Source organism: Silurus meridionalis, chromosome 2 (genome assembly GCF_014805685.1).
Source record: "Silurus meridionalis isolate SWU-2019-XX chromosome 2, ASM1480568v1, whole genome shotgun sequence".
Taxonomy (NCBI): Eukaryota; Metazoa; Chordata; class Actinopteri; order Siluriformes; family Siluridae; genus Silurus; species Silurus meridionalis.
The window spans coordinates 5,548,575-5,571,473 of record NC_060885.1 but is presented as its reverse complement, the minus strand read 5'-3'; the positions used below and the strand labels follow the sequence as shown (position 1 = coordinate 5,571,473).

The 22,899-nt window shown below is 36.0% G+C and overlaps 1 protein-coding gene across 1 annotated transcript in view; it reads left to right on the top strand.

Annotated features, from left to right (window-relative positions):
• The window catches only part of ednraa (endothelin receptor type Aa), a 28,483-nt gene extending 9,908 nt beyond the window's left edge, over nucleotides 1-18,575 (top strand). Inside the window, exons 3-8 of the mRNA XM_046873476.1 lie at nucleotides 5,220-5,347; nucleotides 12,006-12,210; nucleotides 13,815-13,967; nucleotides 15,658-15,791; nucleotides 16,010-16,118; nucleotides 16,530-18,575. Coding sequence (XP_046729432.1) covers nucleotides 5,220-5,347; nucleotides 12,006-12,210; nucleotides 13,815-13,967; nucleotides 15,658-15,791; nucleotides 16,010-16,118; nucleotides 16,530-16,649 — 849 coding nt within the window. The 3' untranslated portion in view covers nucleotides 16,650-18,575. The remainder of the gene's footprint in view (nucleotides 1-5,219; nucleotides 5,348-12,005; nucleotides 12,211-13,814; nucleotides 13,968-15,657; nucleotides 15,792-16,009; nucleotides 16,119-16,529) is intronic.
• Nucleotides 18,576-22,899: the final 4,324 nt, after the last annotated feature.

Here is a 22,899-nt window from a genome sequence, read left to right as displayed (position 1 = left end):
AGCATGAGAGCTCTTTGTCCTTTGCTGGTTCCTGTAATAGATCCCAGGCTAAAGAATGCGATAAACATGCACTAAAGGGAGCGCAGCGGTTGATTTCTTTACCAAAACACCCAGAGTCTAGAATCAGGATTAGATTAGCTGACATATGGACCATGGATCATGCCATTGCCTAAAGGCATACAGACGGATACATTTCCAAAGCTTAGAAGTGGCAGACTAGCGTAATCAGTGCAAGATGGTTGACACTGAAGCACAAAAACTGAGCTGGTTAAAAAAAAATCATTTGCAGTGCATCTAGTAGTATATCTTAAAAAAATAAAATTGATAAATTAATAAAAGGAGAATTGATATAATAATGTTACAATCAACAATTAAGGTTCAGGAGCCCCAGCACTGCCAAGCTGCCACTGGACCCTTGAGCATGGCCATTAGCTGTATCATGGCTGGTCTTGCGCATTGAGCCCAACTTCTTAACAACATAGGGGAGTGTTGTAATGTACATGTGACAAGTAATATCTGTTTCTTTTTGGAGGTGCTACCTCAGTAGTTATGTTGAACTTTTGATTGGAAGGTACTGAGTTTAAATCCCAGTACCATCAGACTGCCACTGCAGGGTTCCTGAGAGAGGCTCTTCACTGCTTAGTTGTATAAGTGAGATTAAAGAAAGTCACTCTGGATACGGGTGTCTGCCAAATGCTGTAAATGTAACATACAAATCTAAAGCTTTTTATGAAAGGTGGCAGCATAGTAGTTAAGGCATTGGACTCTGGATTAGGAGGTCACAAGTTGAAATTCCAGCACTATCAAACTCCCACTGCTGGGGCCCTTGAGCAAGGGCCTTAACCCTCAACTGCTCAGTTGTAAGTCACTCTAGATTGCTGTAAATGTAAAATGCTTTTTATAGCTCAGTGGTTAAGACATTGCACTCTGGATTTAAAAGTCATGAGTACAAATCCCAGCACTAACAAACTGCTACTGCTCGGCACTGAACCCTCAACTGCTCAGTTTACGCATATGCAACACAGTCTTTTACATAACCTTGTTGTCACTTTATCTGTGTACAGCTGCTTTGAGACAATGTCCATTGTAAAAAGCACTATACAAATCAAATCCAGTTGAACTGAATTATGATGCATTTCCCATTTGATAGGAAACGTGTTATTTCTGGCAGCTTTGTTTACATTTGTCTTCGTAATTCTACTTGTGTTCTCCATACAGTTTGAAGCCTCTCTTCCACTTTCTGAAAGAGGATTCGTAAGAATTGTTTGTTACATGTCTAATGAACGTTGCTATTTAGAGTGTAGTAAAGGAGTCGGAAACACAGGAGCCATGCTAAGAAGAACGCATTAGTGAGTGTTTGTGCGAAGAGCCTATAGCATTGTTAGTAAATCAAATCTTTTTAATAACCCATTTTTCTGGGAAGATGTTCCACTAGATTGTGGAGATTTGTGCTGATTCAGATACAAGAGTGTTAAAGTCAGGAACTGATGTGGGTTAGGTGAGGGGGTCTGGGGTGCAGTCAGCGTTTTCATCCTAAAGGTGTTAAATAGGCGTGAGGTCAAAAATCAATAGTAGGCCACTCAAGATTTTCCACTACAACCAATTTAAAGCAAATCTTAATGGAGCTTAATGGGCAATTTCAATCATGTGTGGTAACAGTTTGGGGAATAAACACATATGGCTGGAAAAGTCAGGTGTCTCAACACTTTTGTCTGTATAATGTGTAAGGGGAAGTGGGGAAGAGGCGAAAAATTGAGGAATTGTTAAAAACAAAAAAAGCAATGTAATAAAAATGTATATCTCTTTTTTTGTTTAATTTAATCCCTTTCACTCTCAAGTAATCTCTTTGAAGTAGCTCAGTGGTTAAGGCATTAAACGTTGATCTGATGATTGTAAGTTCAAATTCCAGCCACGACAAGCTGCCACTGCTGGGCCCATGAGCAACCCCATAGCTGCTCTGTTGCATGAATAAGATCAATTGTAAGTCCCACTGGAGAAGGACGTCTGTCAAATGCCGTAAATGTAAACGATGCATGTGTCTCAAAAAACATAAAAGACTCTTGAGCGGTGCTGTATTTCAAATGATGATGATACCATCTATCTTAACAAGGTTACCTCTACTACTGGCAGAGAAGCATCCCCATAGCATGATGTGACCACCACCATGCTTGACCGTTGGAATGGTATTCTTAGGATTGAAGGCTTCTACTTTCTTACGCCAAACATATGCAACATCCATATGTTCAAAGAGCTCCAGTTTAGTCTTATCTGACAAGAGGATGGATGACCAGAAGTTCGGATCTCTATCTTGGTGACCCCTCGCAAAGGCCAGGTGCACACCCGGTGTCTCTGGTCAAGGAGTGATGTCCTTCTGGTTTGATGTCCATGGAGACAACCGTATTGTAGAATTTGCTGAATGGTGAAACTTGATATCATTGAGTGTCTATTAGAGCTTTTGGTGGTGATACGGGGGTTGTTGTTTGCATCGCTGTTTGATCTTTCTAGCCAACATCTTGAACTTCTTGATGATACTCTGTACGGTTGATATAGGGACACCCAGTTCTTTCGTAATGGCCTTGTAGCCTTTGCCTCCTCTATGGGCATCGACAACATGCGTACGAAGATCATGACTGAGTTCTTTCTTCTTGGCCATGGTGACAGTGACTAAAAATAATTAAAGCTTTGCTGATATACTTTACAGAGCAGGTGTTACCATTTAACATAATTAGGCCTTAATTAATTAGACATTAAGTGATGAAACTGATTATAGTTCAAAAAAGAAGGAATTTTTTCTGAGATTGGAAATAGGGTATGATTTATTTTGAACAGGCTCAAAAGAGAATCTCTGGCCATCTCTATTGGTATACAAATAAAGTTTAGCTAACACATATTTGGGTTTGTGCATAGCAACTAATATATATTGAATACAATAAAAGTTTCGCCGAAGTAATTTTTATAAATGAAAAAAAGTATTGCAATATAAAGTATTGATTTGTCCAAGGGGTATGAATTATTTTGAGCACAACTGTAAGTTTCCATAGAAGAAGTGAAGCTGTTTTGAGAAGGAGTAGCTCTTTGGTAAAGATTTCTGATCAAAAGGTTGACTTCAAATCCCACCACCACTAAATTGCAGGGCCCTTGAGCAAGGCCCTTAACCCTAAACTGCTCAGTTGTATGAATTCTAAAAGTCGCTCTATAAGGGTGTCTGTTTTAAATGTAAAAGTAAAGAATCTGATGCACTTGTCTTAGTGTTTCTCCCATTCCTAGACACATTTCCTGTAGTCATATTTTGTCATCATGTCTGCATTTTTTCTCCTTCCATGGTTGTAAATCTTTACCCTTTCAGTCTATTGGGAACAAAAAAGAAGTCTCAAAGATCTGGCAATACGGTGGATGTTGAGCAATAGACATGTTGCTTCTGGTGAAAAATGACTCAGTTGACAACTCAGGGTGTCCAGCTCTAGACACAACACAATCTCCAGATATTTTCTTTTGCTTTTTTTCCCCAGATGCTTTCCCGTACATGTCTAAACACTTCAATAGGAAACTGATGTGTGATTTACAATCTGTCCAAAAGGAAAAACTTTTCCCGAACAAGTTCGTTAATGTGATCATTATTGTCACGTCACATATGAAATCCACGAACAGTACCCTTAAGTGATATATCATACATATAGCTTTGTGTTCATAGAATCTTCACATGATTTATGCAATCTTTGTCCAATTTTAACACCCATCTCACATCCATGTGTTTTCTAGATTCATTTTCTTTCACCTAGACAGGAGTCTGGTTCTATACAGAGTGGACCGATTTTACTAGAAAGATTTGATCACTGTATTAAGTTCTAAAAACATTATTTAGGGAAGATGGGTATTCATCAATGGCATGACCAATTTATCCATTGTATATAGAAAGTCATGCACTATATGAATTCAGTAAATGAAGACTAGGACTTGCAAAGTTCACTTAGCAAACCTGAAAGTAGAATTTGTTTAAAAAAAACTATAATTTTATATATATTTCTAAAGTCATTTTAGAATTTGAATGCTCAACAATGAAGACAGCCCTATAATTACTTAAACCATTAAACATTTTACATTTACAGCATTTGATAAAAGCCCTTATCCATTTATCTCATTCCAGAACATGGGGTTAAGTGCCTTGCTCAGGGGCCCAGGAGTTGTGGAAGGGATTTGAACTCATGACCTTTGAATATAAAGTCCAATGCTTTAACTATCAAGCATGATTGACCACTGGGTTAAATCAGTTTTATTTGTATATTGTACAATGGATATTGTCCCAAAGCAGTTTTATGGAGAAAAATAGGTTATGCCCTTAATTAAAATAAAAATGTAAAATAATTAACTTAATTTTTTTCTAAAGTTTGTCCCTAAAAATGGTGGACAGTAACATGTAAATGTACTGTAAATGTAAATGTAATTTATTACTGTATTTAAGTAGCTTTTTTGTGTATCTGTATTTTACTGTATTAAGTACTTCTATTTGTGGAGACTTTTACTAGAAAGTCTTCCTTTCTACCAACTACATTTAGCAAAATCATTTCATTTCATTTATGAGTGGATAAAATGTAACTGGACAAACCCACAGCAAGCGACCAATTGGGGTAGAGCACTGTTTTGAACTTGTTTTGATTGCCGCTTGGCGGCATCTATATATATAATAAATCACAGTCCTTTGGGTGCTTGAGCACATTTGAAGGTAAATACTTTTGCACTTTTATTCAAATAAAAGTTTAAAGGGACACTTTTACTGCAGTAATATTTTATCGAGTGGATCTCCACTTTAACTTAGCTACATGGTTTGTGTAAGTTCGTCCACCACTGATCCCTAATAAACAAGAAAGTGGCGACTGTGACTCCCTGAGACTGTATAAGGAAGAAACCTCCGCAGAAACCAAACTCAAAAGGGAACCCACCATCTGGGTGGCACCGAATATCTATTCATTATAATTACTCATTTGAGGAAATCATTACAGTGTTTCAAAAAAAACAATCATATAGCACACCTTCTTGATGTGGTTCCTGATTGGTCAATATTAGATCACGGGATCATGTGATAGGGTAAAGTAGGTACATCACAAATTTTAACAGGATTCTGATAATGCTGTGCAAACTGTATCTGTACTATAGCTAAATGTATCACACAGTGCCATAATGATAAGTAACGTAAGACAATCTCAACTTTGTTTCTCTTGCAGCTTCTAATGGGAGAATGGCCACTGATTCAAACCCAATTTGGTGTCTTCCTGTGTAAACTGGTGCCCTTCGTTCAAAAAGCTTCGGTGGGCATCACAGTGCTGAACCTGTGTGCACTCAGTGTGGACAGGTAAGTTCTTCTGTACTTTCAGTTCCATCATTCTTGCTGTGTTTTCTCGCATACTGTGATGTTCCAAGCGATTAAAACATAATTCTATTGAATCATGGATTCACACAAAGAGAGGTTATTATGAAAAAAGCATGTAAAAGCAAAATAAGATGTAAACAATAGAACACCAAACAAAACATGAATAACAGTGTTAGTGTGTAACTCCCTATACAGCACTGTCACCAAAAATCTTTGTATTATTGTAATTATACTATTATAAAATGCAATTCACACATGTGCATGCTACTCAGGCCTCTAAACAGAAGATCACCAAATTACTGCACAACACACACAACTTTGACCTGCTTTTTCTTCCCACACACATGCATATAGCATAAAAAAATGCACATTATTAGCATTAGTTGAAATACAGCACCGCTCAAGAGTTTTTTATGGTTTTTGAGACACGTTTTTTTTGTTTATATGCACTCCCTTTATATGGCAAAAACACACAAGAACTGGACAGTGAATTAATAAAAGAAAGTTCTTTGAAGTCCAAATCTGACATTTTTGGCTTTAACAGAAGAACATATGTAAGATGGAGAACAGGAGAGAAGATGTTTGCAGACTGCCTCACCCCCACTGTCAAACATGGAGGTGGAGGTTTAATGGTTTGTTGTTTATTTGAAGCAGGGAAGGATGTAAACTTATTTCAGGTGAAAGAAATACAGAACCAACATGGCTACTATTCGATACTTCACCATTACACAATGAAATTTCGTCTGGAAAGCAGCTCATTAGGACCGACTTCACCATACAACAAAACAATGAGCTTGAAGCAGAAGTTCAAGTCCTGCAAGCGTTATTTACAGAGCAAACATTCAGCTGGAGTATTATCTATCATGGCCTGCCCAGTCACTGCCCTGAAATCTTATTGAACTCCTTTGTGATGAACTGGATTGCAAGGTCAGAAAGTAACTTCAACTAGTGAAGAACATTTTTGGCAAGCTTTACAGGAGACATGGCAAAGTATGTGGAGAAAGAATTGTCAGGATGCCAAGAGTCCGTAAAGCTATTATTCCTTCTAAAGAAAGATTTTTAATAGAAATAAAGTTTATATATTAATATATTTGTTTGTTCAAAAGATATACAAGTTTGGTGCATAGAAACAAAAGGAACATAAATGTGTCTCTCAAAATGGACTATTTCCAAACTTTTGACAGACACTGTAAATATTCCATTTAAATTGTATTGTATTCTAGATTTTCAATTACATTTTTAAAAGTTGCTTTTACTCTTCTAATTCTATCAATATTATATTTCATTTCATGTTATTGTCATGAAGAGCATCCAACTGCACCTCGTATTGTGTACGGTCGTGTATGTAAGAAATAAAATTCGAATTTGGTCAGGATTTCCTTTTCATCAAATCACATTTTCAAATCCTTTCAGTGTCCGTTAGATGTGAGAAATCAGAGATCACAGGAATGAAGCATAGTGCTGTAATTTTGTTCAGTTTAGTTTAACACACAACACATTCACCCTTTAGACCTTTGACCCTGAGGCTCAGCTGAAGAGAAAGTGTAGGATTTCAGGAGTAGGGTTTATGTTTGGGTTCAGAGTCAGGGCAAGAGCTGAACAGTGAGGATTTACGTTACCAAATGTTCAGACAATGTTTTAATTATTATTATTTTATATATAAATATGCAATGTTTAAGACAGAACTCCTTAAACTCCCAGATAAATCAGTCGTATAAATTTTATATTTATATAATATGGGTTCGAGCTTCTGCTTTGTAGCCAGCTGTTGATATGCAGCATCAAATCAGGAACATATGGTGCTGGAGATTGTTTGCTCAGACTGAGCAAAGGAATTCATGCTCCTTGACTTTAGATTTTTGTTTGGGAATGTCACATTGTGTGCAAAATAATGTAACATGGCAGCTTCTATGTAACATTTAGCAATTAATCTGCCATTTGTGTGTTGTAAATAATTAAATAATTTCGTTTTCTTATGCTGATAGAAATGATATGAATAACGGGACACAGTCACGCCCTGCCGTGTCTGTATAACCAGTTTCCCATGAAACACTCAGCAGGAAAGATTAATGGATTCGCTCATTTGGGGTGGTGTCTGGAAGTGGGGAAAAAAATGCCAGATGTGGGTTACGGCGGCCAGAGATGTCCCAGAAGTGTTTTGTCTTTTTTGCATATCTATCTATCTATCTATCTATCTATCTATCTATCTATCTATATATATATATATATATATATATATATATATATATATATATATATATATATAGAGAGAGAGAGAGAGAGAGAGAGAGAGAGAGAGAGAGAGAGAGAGAGAGATAGATAGATAGATAGATAGATAGATAGATAGATAGATAGATAGATTGTACATCGCTCTGGATAAGACCATCTGCTAAATGCCGCAAATGTATATATATATATATATATATATATATATATATATATATATATATATATATATATATATATATATATATAAATTTTTTTTTTTTTTTTTAATTGTTAGAAAATTTGTAGTAAAGAAAATTGCCACTACTATCTCATACACATAGCTTTGTTTGATTATTATCCACTCAGATTGGAAGAACTGTCATGTCTTATTTTATTCACATCCCTGTGTCTCTCTGTTTAAACATCTGAAAGGTATATACAACATCACTTGGTGAAATAGTAATAGCCCTTCGTTGTTGAACATGAACGTACAAATGAGTCATAAAAAATATAGTTACGCATAAAAACTTGATGCACCGTTTTACAGGAAAGCGCACCCAAGAGAGGAGTTATTAATGCAGCACACAAGCAAACACAGATTTGAAGAAAGAAAAAAACAAGCTTATTTTACATCCAGAGGTTCTTCAATATTAACACACAGAAGACTACTTTCCATTAAACTCATATTAATGTCGCTCTGCAAACACTGCAGATTGTTCTGGAATTGCTGGATGCTAACTTGTGGAAGGATTAATATATGACAAGTGCTGTGCTGTTTTAGGAAAATAATTAAGAAGAAGAAGAAGAAGAAGAAGAAGAGCACTACATCTATAACACAGTGCCTTATTCCCATTATACCACAGCAATTACACAGCTATTACAACTTTAAAATATTCATAAAGGAAACATTGAGCTTTATTGAAACTTTTTACTTTTATTCTTATCAACCATCCACAAGACAATTTTGTTCGTTGTCTCACTTCTTATAACATACTGTATAGCAGTGATAAACATTTGTTCCTCTGCTAGTCTTTCTTTTTTTGGGTCTCTTGAATATAATAAGGCAAATGCTTGACCTGTAATTAAAAAAAAATTGACACTGACACTGGAGATCCACAATAGGACTGTCACTGGAAATCCACACTGGAGACGCTACAATAAAGGTGGGACACTTAAAAAAAAGCATTTTAAACAATCACAATCATCTACAAATGCAGGTATAATCTCTATCATGCAAAGAAGAAGGCATACGTGAACATGATCCAGAAACGACACCACTCTCTCTGGGCCAAAGTTAATTTAAAATGTTCTGAGGAAAATTGGAAAACTATTGTGGTCCATAGACACCACGTCCTCTGGACTAAAGAGGAGAGGGACTATCAGGCTTGTTATATGCGCTCAGTTCAAAAAGCCTCTGATGTTATGGAATTGCATTAGTGCCTGTGTATTGGGCAGCTTGCACATTTAGAAAGGCTCCATCAATGCTGAACAACATACTATACAGGATTTACCACCTCTCTTTAGTAGAAAGGCCACGCATATTTGTGTAAGACAATGCTAACTGTAACTCCATTTATTACATTAGCACAACTTTGTAGTAGAAGACTCCGGGTGCTGAACTGGCCTGCCTGCAATCTAATCCTTTCACCATTTGAAAACATTTGGCACATCATGAAAACAAACAAAAAATATAACAAAGGACACCCAAAACTGTTGAGCAGCTAGAATCCTGTATCAGACACACAAGGGTCATCATTTCTCTCCCAAAACATCAACCACTGGTCTCCTCAGGCTCTGTCCCAAGTGTTGCATCCATCAAATTCAAAATGACCTTGTTTTTTTCTAACATGGTATACAGTCTCAGTTGAAACGTTTTTTTTTTATTTTTATTTTTTTATTGTAAATAGAAAATGGATTAATGAGATTTGCAGATCATTGAATTCTGATTTTATTTACGTTTTGTACAGTGGCCAAACTTTTTTTTACGAACACTGACGTAACTATCATGACTCAACGAGAATAATCTGTCTCAGATAATTTGGTCATGTTACACCTATGCTGTATTAACCTACAAGTTGTCTCGTAAAAGAGCAGGTGTTAACTGTCATGTTTGTTCACCATTATGTTTATTATATAAAAACATAAAATAAAAAAATACAATCAAAAATCATTAACACACAGTCGGTTTTTATTATATATTATGTTTTATATATTATATTTATTTTACATTTTTTATATGTTTATTTATTTTAATTTATGATAAATGTATTGTTTATATTTAATTATAAAATAAAAATTAACAAATGTCTTTGAACATACATTAAGTAAGGAAAATTGTTGCAGGGTTTCGTGTCAGTGTCTTCAAGTTGACGCCAGATGAAATTGGCATAAAATGTACTCAGTCTTGCTAATTTACTAATGTTTTTAAATAGTTTTGGACCAGAGTTTGACAAGATGTCACATTGCATCATGAGGAAATAATGTCTTAGTGAGTGTACATCGGATGTACACTGAAAATCAAAGTGCATTATGGGTACAAATGAGTCAACTTTTCAAGGTTAATAAATTAGTTCTGTTTGGAAACCTTTATGAAGAAAACCCTCTATTCTATAGATTCTTCAAGAGTTCACTCACAGGAGCAAACTAAAAAACTTGATTTATCTTCAAATCAGGGCTAAGGATATTTGATATCATATCGCTCGTAAATGTCACTTCTAGGTCCTTGAGCAATAGCCCTTAACCCATTACAGTCCCAAGGGTGTAATTCAAACAGTTGACCCTGTGCTCTTACCCCGGCTTCATTCCATGTGAAAAGCCAGATTCCCTTAGGGTTTACTAAAATACATACAGTGGGGTCCAAATGTCTAAAAGTAATAATGAAGGTGCTTTTGTTTGGTTATTTTTTCACAAAGCTAACACAAAGGGTTTTATTACAAATAATAATCAGAAAAATCCTGAGGTAAAAGTTAACTCCGAAATGCTTTTATGAGTTTTTCAGTATTCACTTCATTCCCTTTTTCAATTTAAAACTCAGAGAGAGTGAACTTGAGCTGTCATGGACTACACGGGTTTGTCTAGAACTTTTACGATTCAATATCAGAACAAATCCATCATGTCATCTGAACACGTTGTAATGGAAGGGATAATACTCATGTAAAATGTGACATGTACAAATAATTAAATATCACAGATTTAGCGACCCTAAAAATTCTGCTGAATTTCGAATAGTCAAGACGTTACACAATATTTCTAGTTCTAGAACTTTCTGTTTAAATCAGTTCTCTTATACTAATAATGTTGTATATGGTCTCATACTTTTGAACATGAATTATAAGTGTTAAGCCAATGCACTTAAATGATAATAGAAGTAAGAACTTATTTTCGAAGCCAAAAAGCCATTTAATTGTTATAATTTTAAGCTCTGCCCATTTCCCATAGAATAAAATTAAATAAAATTAAAGCCAAACTTGAATTATGCAACAATGTGCACAAATTATAAAAAAATAAAATAATTCTATACTTTTGATAATTAAGTTAATTAATGATGATGATAGTTAATTAATGATAATTCTAAAAAAAAAGACATGTTGGATGAGTTGATTGAAAAGCTTTGGAAATGACACCCAACCACAGGAAGGGATCTTAAGTCCAACATATTGTACTGACCTGACTTTGGCTCTATGTTGTAGGTTTAGGATATTAGGATAGCAAAAAAAAATAATATTAATCAGACCTTCAATATGCAATTTCAGAGTGTATTTATCTATGCAACGGTGGACAGTAACAAAGGAGAATGTAATTTGTTACTCTACTTAAGTAGTTTTTTCGCATATCTGCACATCACTGAATTTTTCCATTTGGCGAGACTTTAACTTTACTACAAGTCAAATATACTACTTTTTACTCAAATACATGTGGCTAAATCTCGTTCCTTTTCAGGGTTTTGAGCTTGTTTTGATTGTCGCTTGGTGGTATCTACTTAGCACGATCATACAGTTCAGTGTCAGCTTAACAGCAAATTAATGATGGAAGAAAATCCTGACACAACAGCCTTGGACTTATTTGCATAACTAGTTGAAAAGAAGGTTTTGATATGATCATTTTTAATAGATATCAACCATGTTTGACTCATTAATATCATTCTATTAATAGATTGGTGTGTTAAGAGGTCTTTTTACGTAAACTAAGTTGTTTAAGCAAAGAGTCTTGTGACAAAACATTACAGCCATAATAAATAGTATTTTGGATACTTTAGTACTTTCAAAAGCAAATATTTTTTTCTTTTTTATTTACTTTTATCCAAGTGAAGGTTTAAAGGGAGCAATTATACTTTTACTGGAGTCATATTTTTCCTATCTGTATCTCTATTTCACTGAAGTACATTGTTTGTGTATTTTGTTCTACTCAGTTTGACTGTGTCTCTGCTTCACAGGTACAGGGCTGTTGCTTCTTGGAGTCGTGTCCAGGGAGTTGGCATTCCTTTACTCACTGCTGTAGAGATTTTCGTCATCTGGGTGCTGTCAATTATTCTGGCCATACCAGAAGCTATCGGGTTTGACAGAGTTAACTTTGAATACCGCAACATATCTAAGAGCACCTGCATGCTCGACCCTCTGCTGTCCTCCAGATTCATGCAGGTAAACATTCATAGCATTTGTAAGATACATTGCTTATACATTGATCAGGCATAACATTATGACATTATAACGTTATGAGCGGTGAAGTGAATAAAACTGATTATCTCTTCATCATGGCACCTGTTAGTGTGTAGGATATATCAGGCAGCAAGTGAGCATTTTGTCCTCAAAGTTGACGTGTTAGAAGCAGGAAAAATGGGCAAGCGTAAGGATTTGAGCGAGTGTGACTAGTGCCCAAATTATGACCTCTAGACGACTGAGTCAGAGCATTTCGAAAACTGCAGCTCTTGTGAGCTGTTCCCGGTCTGCAGTGGATCTTTCAAAAGTGGTCCAAGAAAAGAACAGTGGTGAACCGGTGACAGGGTCATGGGCCAAGGCTCATTGATACACCGATCCAACTGACGAGCTCCTGTAGCTCACATTGCTGAAGAAGTTCATGCTCGATGGGTCACGACTACAGCAAAAAGGGGACCAACACAATATTAGGCAGGTGGTCATCATGTTACGCCTGACTTTATGAATCCAAGCAGTTAAGATTTGAGGACCTTGCTCAAGAACCCTGCAGTGAGCCATCCTATAATTACTGTAGCTATTTTTTTTTTACTTGGAAAAAATTTTAAACGGCATTTAATTTCACAATGTTAAAAAAGAAAAAAAACATTTCCTGTTTTCTGACTTTGTCCAGAACAGTCTGTCTCAAAGCTTTGTTGAACTCAGAAAACACTAATTTAAAAGTAAAATAAGATGGAGACAAACACGATGATCCAAGGGCACAGAGTTGAGCTTTCTTGCTTACGAATCCGGTGTAGTTAATTGATGACAGACCTTAACAGTGTTCAATTGGAAGCAGAAAGCCAAACCATATGTGTGGAGCAGAACTGATCTTTCCCCTGCAAAACATCAGCTAAAGAACTCTGAGACATTGCAGCTAGAAATGTGGGTTTTCATTACAAAAAAAATCTAAATGTGCAGGTTCATCATGTCCATCATCCAAATTTTGGATCATAAATCAGAGTCTATTCATGAAATTTAGCACTTCAAGTAGAATCTCAGTTCATGATTATATTTTCTTATAGTTTGTACTTATAGCAAACTGTACAGATGGCAAAACTCTTATTATTATAATATTATTTAAGTCCTATATTTACAATATGTGATCAAAGGTTTGTGGATTCCTGAGTATAAGAATTTTGTGTGCTTTTTTTGCATTGTTGTTATGGTACCCTCCACTCTTCTGGGAAGATTTTCCCCTAGATATTTGAGTGTGCTTGTGGAAATATATATATATATATATATATATATATATATATATATATATATATATATATATATATATATATATATATGAAAATACTCACCCTCAAAGGTATACTTTTAACTCACAATATATAATTTGAAGTCATTTTCCCTCTTAATTAATCTTTAAAATCCCTTGTGAACAGCATTCTTTCCTGCACTATCTTCAGATGGTTATCACCAATTGTGAAAATTGCTTCGATTGCTGTGCTGGATGTAACTGAGCTGGCTGATCTTAACCTAAGCCTAGTGTATATATTTTATATATTTTCGAATAATTTGTGCATGAAATCTGTTCCAATCTGCAGTTCTATGTACAATCAAAGGACTGGTGGCTGTTTGGATTTTATTTCTGCGTGCCCCTGGCCTGCACAGCAGTTTTTTACACTCTCATGACCTTCAAGATGCTCAGCCACAGAAACGGAGCTCTCCGGATTGCCCTCAGTGAACATCTCAAACAGGTAAACACAACACTAATCTTTAAGAACTGCTCATGTGTTTGTCATAGGGGTGGGACTCTCTGGGTACACTCTTTATACCCTGTAGCAAAAGGGGTCAAATTGAATGCAGTGTACTTTTAAAACCATTTTAAAACACAAGCAAGGGTGTAATTATGCCCCATGTTTTATTGGAGGGTGGTGCCATGGTGGTGAAGGCTGGTATCGTTTGCCCCCCTCAAAGCTCCATGGTTCCCTTTGCTCCTTAGTGTGAATTGTGTTCTGTATTTAACTGGCAAGATTTTCAGGGTGTATACCAGTGTCATTCCCATTGTTACTGGGATTGGTTCTGGATACATCACAATCCTAACCTGGGTAAAGCATTTGAAACTAAATATGAAGGATTGGATGAAGGTTGGGAAGACTCGCAATGTTCACTTTTCCAGTCTGAAAAACGTAGACCAAAGGTACAAAGTGTTTACTATTGAGGTTCGATCACAATGACAAATAAAAAACAATTAAAGAGTTGTTTATTACATATTTACTATTAGTACATGTGTATTTGCGATATAAATGATTCTGGAAATATAAGAAAATATATACAGGTAGTCCCAAAATTTGACTTGCATTTATTACGATGACAATAGTAAAACGACAATATTGTTAAAATATATTTTAAGTTTCCCGCAGCAGGCAAAAGTAGCAGAGCATATGAGGTATGTTGAGATGCTGCCAGGATGTTCAGCAGCGATGTTTCCAAACCCAATTTTAGCTCTCGTCTCTCTTCTTTTTAGTGGTGGACAAAGGACACAATCCATGTACTTGAGTTAAAGATACACTCTGTAAAATATGACTTTAGTTAAAGTAAAATTGCATCCTTTAAACTTTCACTTGAGTAAAAGTACAAAAGTAGTTGCCTTCAGAAGTACTAGGTAAATAGATACCACCAAGCGCCAGTTAAAACAAGTTTAAAACAGAGCATGCACTCGACCCTGATTGGTGATTTTGAGTGATTAACCAGTTAAGTTTTTGTCACTCATAAATAAAAAAGAACAACTGATTTTGCCAAATGTAGTTGAGTTGAAGGTATTGGATTTGAAATGTAGTCAAGTTTAAGTAAAAGTCTCCCTAAATGAAAATATTTCAGTAAAGAACAGAGACACGAAAAAGCTACTTACAGTAAGCAATTACTAAATTACTAAATTATGTAGTGTGATATGTTAAATTACTAACAAATTACGGTATACTAACTCATACTGATCACCATTCTTTAAGACCCCTGCATAGGCTAGGCCATGTCTCAATATTTTCAAGCTACAGTGGGGAAGTCATAACACATCTCCATCATAAGTTGGGAACTACTTGTATTTGGGTTAGTATTTTAACAAACCAATCCCTGAAGTAATGTGAATCACTGAATAAATTTAAAAAAAGTGTGTTTACAGCACAGCTAATCAATGTTTAGCAACGTGCACAAAATGGCATAAAAACTCAAGTTCACAGAAGATAAAGATGGCAAACAAGTGTTTCCTAATATAGAGATTTAAACAATTAAACCTTGCACCCGTTATTCTTCTGAAAAGTAAACCTGTACAATCTTGAAAACTCTCAAAGTACAGAAACCTTGGTTAAAAATAATGTCCAAGTTCGAATGTACAGCAAAAAAGTTTGTAGATTACAAACGATGGAATGTTGGACTCTTCCTGTTCTGCAGAGGCGAGAGGTGGCCAAGGCTGTTTTCTGTCTGGTCTTAATCTTTGGACTCTGCTGGTTACCCCTGCACCTCAGCAGAATCTTGAAGAAGCTGATGCCTGGTCCTGATGATGAAAATCGTTGTGAACAGTACAGGTGAGTGCTTATCCAGTTCCATACATTATGATCTTAAGTGTCCCTTTTTCGAGGCTTTTCACTGAATAGTTAAGAGAACTGTTATATACCTTACTCCGTTTGTTGAGTTTTGGATCATACCTGGTTAGACAAAGATCGCAATTCTCTTTAAACCGATAATATTCATCTTAGAAGAATGAAAGCACTATATACACAATAGATAAAATTTTTCTTTTTAGCTTTCTCTTGATCCTGGATTATATTGCCATAAACATGGCATCCATCAACTCCTGCATCAATCCCATCATCCTCTACTTTGTCAGCAAGAAGTTTAAGAATTGCATTAAGGTGAGTCGAGCTCTACATGCTAACACAAGTCTCCTAACACATGCAAAGCATTACCATCGCTTCCTTTCTCTGGGCCTCTGCAATCTGAAAGCAGTGGGCCTCAATTTCTTCTACAGACTGAAAAAAAGCAAGGCTTGATTCCTGGAATTGCTTGGAGCTATACCAGTACCTTATCCATCACAGGCACATGTAGAGATAAGCAGAAAGGGTTTAGGGAGAGAAGATTAATAATTGATGTGTAATTAGTGTCAACAAAGCTATATAAAAGAACAAAGCTATGACGCCTTCAGGGATTGGTCCAAATCAAAAGGTTGTGGTTGTTAGTATTATTTAATAAATTGAGCTAAAATGATAGTTTGTTGTGTATTTTTCAATAATTTATGTTTGATCTTATTCTTTCCACCCTTGTAGTCTTGCCTGTGTTGTTGGCGCCGCTCAAAGAACCAAGGGACCAGCTTGGGGCAGATGAACGGCACAAGCAACCAGGGCAAAACCCAAGAACCCAAAAACGTCCAGAAGTACAGCTCTTAAACAAACTGTCTAAGCAGATATTGGTGATTTCCAGCTTGGTGGTGCTTGGATTCAAACTCACTACCTACTCCAGAGCCTCTAACCACCACTTCTTACTCATAGTGCCACCTCTTGTTTAAAACAACAACCAAGCTTCATCAGAACTATGGTTTGTTTCAGGATGAAGACACCACTCAGTAATGCCACCAATGAACATTTGAAGTTAAGCATGAAACAAGAAATTAGTGCTACTCTGTGCTGGACACGGAGGGCCAGATACTGTTTTAACCATCTCTTGTAGCTTATGTAGTGTATATATATATATATATATATATATATATATATATATATATATATATATATATATATATATACACACTACACAATATATGCAAAGTCCTGCTCCCAGAGCAAGCTGGAGTTTTTATCCCTGAGAGTGAAGACAAGGGTGGAGGAAGTGAAGGGTGGGGGTCACAGGACGCAGCTGAACATCAACTATAAATGAACTCAATCAGAATCCTAGGCTACACAAATACATTCATAAGCTATGTGTATACTTTCTCAAGGGACAGGAAAATGAAGGAAGGAAGAGTCAAGTAGTTTTTCCGGCATATGGTTGCAAATATGGACTATGCTAAAAAAAAAAAAAAAACTTTTCCTTCCCATTGCTGCTTATGACTACTTTCTATATTCAGATCTATTCAGATCCAGGAAGACTTTGTCATTATTTTCATGACTCAGATCCCACACGTCAGATTGTCATAACATTTTCAATATTTTTTTCAACCTGGATGTTCCTTTTGTTTTATAAGGATGGGTTAGGTTCAGAGGGACGAGACAATTTCATGTAAAACGCAGTGGAAAAAATTTTTTTACAACTTCCACGTTTTTCCAGATTCAATCAAACCTTTGGAAGCCAGAATAAATTATTTGCTGTTATTTTTTTTATTTGTAGAAGAAATTATTATTATGATAGTACTATTTAAATTCACAGCTATGACTTTTGGCAGATGCCCTTATCTACAGTGACTTACAGAAGTGCTTTGAAGTCTCTGTTAATAAATGCATCCTGATACTGGTTCCCTCGGTCACAGAAAATGAATACTATCAGTCTAAAATCTCTGTTAAGGAGATAATATAGTTAGAAAAGATTTTGTAAAATGATAATTTACTTCTGGAAGTAAATTATCATTAGAACGTCATTAAAACAAGTCCAAACGACCACTTTAAGATGTCTAAAGATGTCACTGACCAGCAGAAGCTACTGTAAAATACACAGATTAGAATAAAGGTACAAGAAGTGATACTGAGGCTTATTTATTTCTATTTCAGACTGTAAATTCGCATAAAATATCAGTTTTTTATGTGTTAGAGAGTGTATCAGGGCTTCAAGATAATAACATTGTAGCTAGATAATTAGCAAAACGTATGACGAATAAAAATGGACAATGACAATATGTTTTTTTTTAATAGACTTTTAATCAAGTGACCACAAAACTATGAACCCAAAACAATGTTCACGCAACTCACATGTTGAGTTGCATCTATAATTATTGAATAACAATTACAAGATTGATTTGCGCATATTTGATACCGATTAAATCGAACTTTTTTTTTATTGTATGCCTCTGCTATTACTGTCTTATTAGATGGATGAGATTAAATGAGTATTGACTGTACAGTGTTCAGTTTCCTGATCGTATCCAGAGAGATCGAGAGTCTATCCATCTGTTCATAGTTTGATGAAAACTTCCGTCTCTTTTGATCATCCAAGTGTTTTATTCCAAAGCTAAAACAAACAATAATGTCAGCAGTTGTTTATACCCTGCTGCTCCAGCAAACATTGGAGTTTTCCAGATTTTCTTTTGAAGGGTCATGAACTCTGATATATCCACATTTTTTCATTCATACACTTCTTTCTCATAAAAATAAATTCCATTCACCTTTGTTTATATTTTTTACTATTTCTAAACGATGCTCTTTTTGTATTTTCCGTATCAAAATCTCTCTCTCTCTCTCTCTCTCTCTCTCTCTCTCTCTCTCTATATATATATATATATATATATATATATATATATATATATATATATATATATATATATATAGAGAGAGAGAGAGAGAGAGAGAGAGAGAGGATCAGAGGTCATTTGGACTGGAGGTCATTGGACCAGTTGTCATTGGGACCAGAAGCTATCAGGGCCTAAAGCCATTTGAACCAGTAGCCATAGGGATCAGAAGCCATTAGAACCAATAGCCATTGGGACCAATAGCCATTGGAACCAGTTGCTACTGGGATAAAAATTAATTAAGAACAGTAGCCACTGGTACCAGTGGTCATTGGGACTAGAGGTCATTGGGACCAGAAGTCACTGAGGCCAGAAGTAATTAGGACCAGTTGCCCAGTTGCTATTGGGAAAAACAGTTCTGAATACAGTTGAAGCAGTGGAGATTGGTACCAGTAGTCACTGAGACCAGAATTCATAAGAACAGTAGCTAGTGGGATCAGTAGCCATTAGAACCAGTAGCCACTGGGACCAGAAGTCATTGGAACTAGAGGTTATTGGACCAGAGGACATTGAGACCATTTGCCATTGGGACCAGAATCTATCAGGACCTGAAGCCATTTAAATAAATATCCATTAGGACCAGTAGCCATAGGGATCAGAACCCTTTAGGAACACTAGCCATTGGGACCAGAGGTCATAAAGACCAGTTGGCACTGAGACCAGAAGTCATTAACACTAATAAATTAGATGATAAAATCAAGCCTTTCAATATTTCCTGACTTGTTGTCTGGCAACAGATCTTGATACAAAGATTTGTAAAAAATTTTAAACATTTGCTCATAGTTTATAATTGCAATACATTTTTTAAGCCCCAAAATGTACCAATATGACTAAGTGTCCAATTCAAATGAATAAAGAGCTCATTACTGATTTTTAAAAGACATTATCAGCCCTGTGCTGAAATGCAGAAAATCAGTCATTCCTGAAAATATTCATGTGTCATTACACTGTACAGCACTGAGTCAATCCATTTCTTCTATTGGGTTCTGTATAAACCTGCTTCCATCACAGCTCTGTGAACACGTAAATAAAATGGAAGGTGCTAGAAGCTTGATTAATTGCCCAATGATTGATCATCAGTGGATGATTCCTTCCTGAAGTTCTCCAGCTGGTTTAACTTGTCTTGTCTGGCCATTCAGTTAGAAATACAGAGGATAATGACTTCTGACCCTTTTCAAAATTTAGAATTAGTTCTCAGATTCTAGCCAACTTCAACAAACCCTTGGTAATAATGTTGGAGGGGGAAAAAAAAAGGGGTGGGGGGGGGGGTGTGCGAGAGACCATTCCTAAGTTCAGAGAGAGGGCTTGGGAACCAGGAGGCCTCTGCATTGAAGTGAAAAACAACCAAGAGGGCTAAAAATGTCTCTTCACTCATAATACTGTGAATTCTGTAATGCTTACATATTAGTCACCGTGTATCCGTGCTGTATTATTTCTTTTGTATATACTATATTCACGCTGAAATATACACGTACATGAATATATTCATATATACTGAAATATAATATAAAGGTATAAATTTATGACATTGTATGGAATGTTGCCGTATATAGCAGATATTTGGACGTTTCAAATCGTCAAGTCGTCTAGAGAGAGAAATGATGTAGATTTTCTTCCAGCTGTTGTATTGTACATGGAGACTAATTGCATTCCTTTTCATAAAAGTTCATTTAGATTATTTAGATCTAGTCTGTACAACATTGTTCTCACTTTTATACTATGCAAACCAGTGCCAGTGTTTTAGTGTTTTTCCACTAAATATAATCAGCTATTTCTCTTTTATTTTTATATATTCTTATTTTTGGATATAGTCATCTCACAGAATGTATCGCTCCATGATTTGTCAGCAAAACAAGCAATCCAGTTGCTTGAGTGCTGCAGAAGGATTTTTTCAAGACTCTTTCGAGAACTTTATATAAAATTGACTCAAGTTGTTATTCATAAATTTGCTTTGTTCGTCACTGGCCTGGTATCTGCATGCCCTGGTGATTGTAATGCCTCTGAGTGTTAATGAAGAGTTTTTCAATCAAATAAACACAATATAAGGGACATGCGTTGTTTTTCTTCCTGAAAATGTACATGTATTTATTAGTTTCTTGTTGCATGTTTCACATGTCCTTCAAATCCTTTTCATGTTTTTTTCCCCCACATTGTATTCCAACATTTATTTATTTTCCTTTTCTGAGATATAACTTTGTTTTTTCTCACTCACTTTTGCCCATGAGGCACATAATTGTATAAAGGTCTTTGGATTTGGCAATTGTTTTCCTTCACTTAATGGATGAGACCCAAATCTGTTCCAGCATGACGATGCCCCAGCTCCATGCTTTACACAGTGTCGAGTGGAAGATCTTGAGTGGCCTGCTATCAAGTTCTGACCTCGATCTTATTGAACACCTTTGGGGTGAATGTGAACGCTGACTGCACCCCAGGCCTCCTCACCTCACCTACATCAGTACCTGACTTCACTAACAACCTTGTGTCTGAATGAGTCTCACACAAATCTCCACAAGCACACTCCAAAATCTAGAGGAACATCTTTCCAGATAAATGGCGGTTATTAGAACAGCAAATGAGGACTAAATGTGAAATAAACTTTCTTTCGGCTTCTCCCATTAGGGGTCGCCACAGCGGATCCTCCGCATGTTTGATTTGGCACATGTTTTTACGCTGGTTGCCCTTCCTAACGCAACCCTCCCCAATTTATTCGGGCTTGGGACCGGCACTAAGGTTTGTGCAACCCTAATGGCTGGGGTTGGTTCCTGACCGGGGATCGAACCCGGGCCGCAGCGGTGAGAGCGCCGCATCCTAACCACTAGACCACCAAGGAACCTAAATGTGAAATAAGATGTTTAAAAAGGACATAAGAATCTTATAGTCGGGCGCCCACAATCTTTTGACTATAGAGTCTATAAGTTTTTTCATAAAAAAAATATAAATACAACATTGGGGAGACTTTTAAGACTCTCTACAGTTTCAATGCTCTTTCTGGTGCTCTATCCTAAATATTTCCACTGATTTGTTGCAGTTAGGGAACTAGTAAAGATATAAATTTTATTTTTTTTAATTGCATGTTTGTTTTCTCTCATAACACTAATGCATGCAAACAGGTGCTGCCTTCTTGAGAAATCTGGCAGTTTCTCTTGATTTTGGTTTGTAAAGATGATTTCATCATACAGTAAAACCCCGTTGGACAAGCATAATTCATTTGCGAAAATTGCTCGTAGGTCCATTTGCTCGTACGTTCGAACAAATTTATCCCATAAGAATGAATGTAAAAGTGATTTAATCCGTTCCGAGACCTCATTTTTGATCACTTATTTCTGCACTTAAAAAGTATTTGTAGCCTATTCTAACAAACAAATACACCGCAACTTACTGTACAGTAAACATCATTTAACACTTACCCATGTGGTAGTGGTTGATTGCGAGTGTAAGACACACACCACACTACTTTTTGACTATTTCCTTCTTGTTTTCAATGGTTATTCTATTTACTTTTGTTTTCACAGCACCATCACTGATTTTCTTGGGAGACATTTTTCAAGATTTCTAGTGAAATAAAAATATAACACTAAAAAAAGGTTTTGCTGCACTGAACACAGAGAGTGACTGAGTGACACAAGATAAACTAAGCGACTGATGCTACCCTCAGCCGAAAGCAGGAAATTGGTAGCGTGGGTTTGCTCGTGCCTTCTAAATTAGGTTATTAGGTTATATTAGCGAAATAGGGTAAAATTTTGCGAGCAAGTTTGCTCGTATCCTGGTTTGCTTGGACTATTAGTTGCTCGTACAACAGGGTTTTACTGTAGTTTCTTTTGTAAATACAGGGTTTTTTGTTTTTATTTAACTCTAAATTAGATTTGGATCAGTTTAGAAATAATCGATAATAAGTACAGTACCTGTCAAAAGTTTGGAGACAGACTTTTATTGTTGTTTAAGACACATGTATGTTCCTTTTGCTTATATGTAACAAACCTGTTTATTTAACAGTTTAAATTTACTTTCAACAAACAAATGTACAAATGTTAAACTTTATTTCCAGTAAAAAATCCTCCCTTTGCGTTCCCAAAGCCTTCCGACGCAGCGTCTCGTTCCCTCGGGGAACCAGGGTCACATAAGTAACTCATAGACGTTCTTCACTAGTTGGAGATTTCTTTAAGATCCAAGTAACTGGGCAGGTCATTTCATGAACGATATCACTC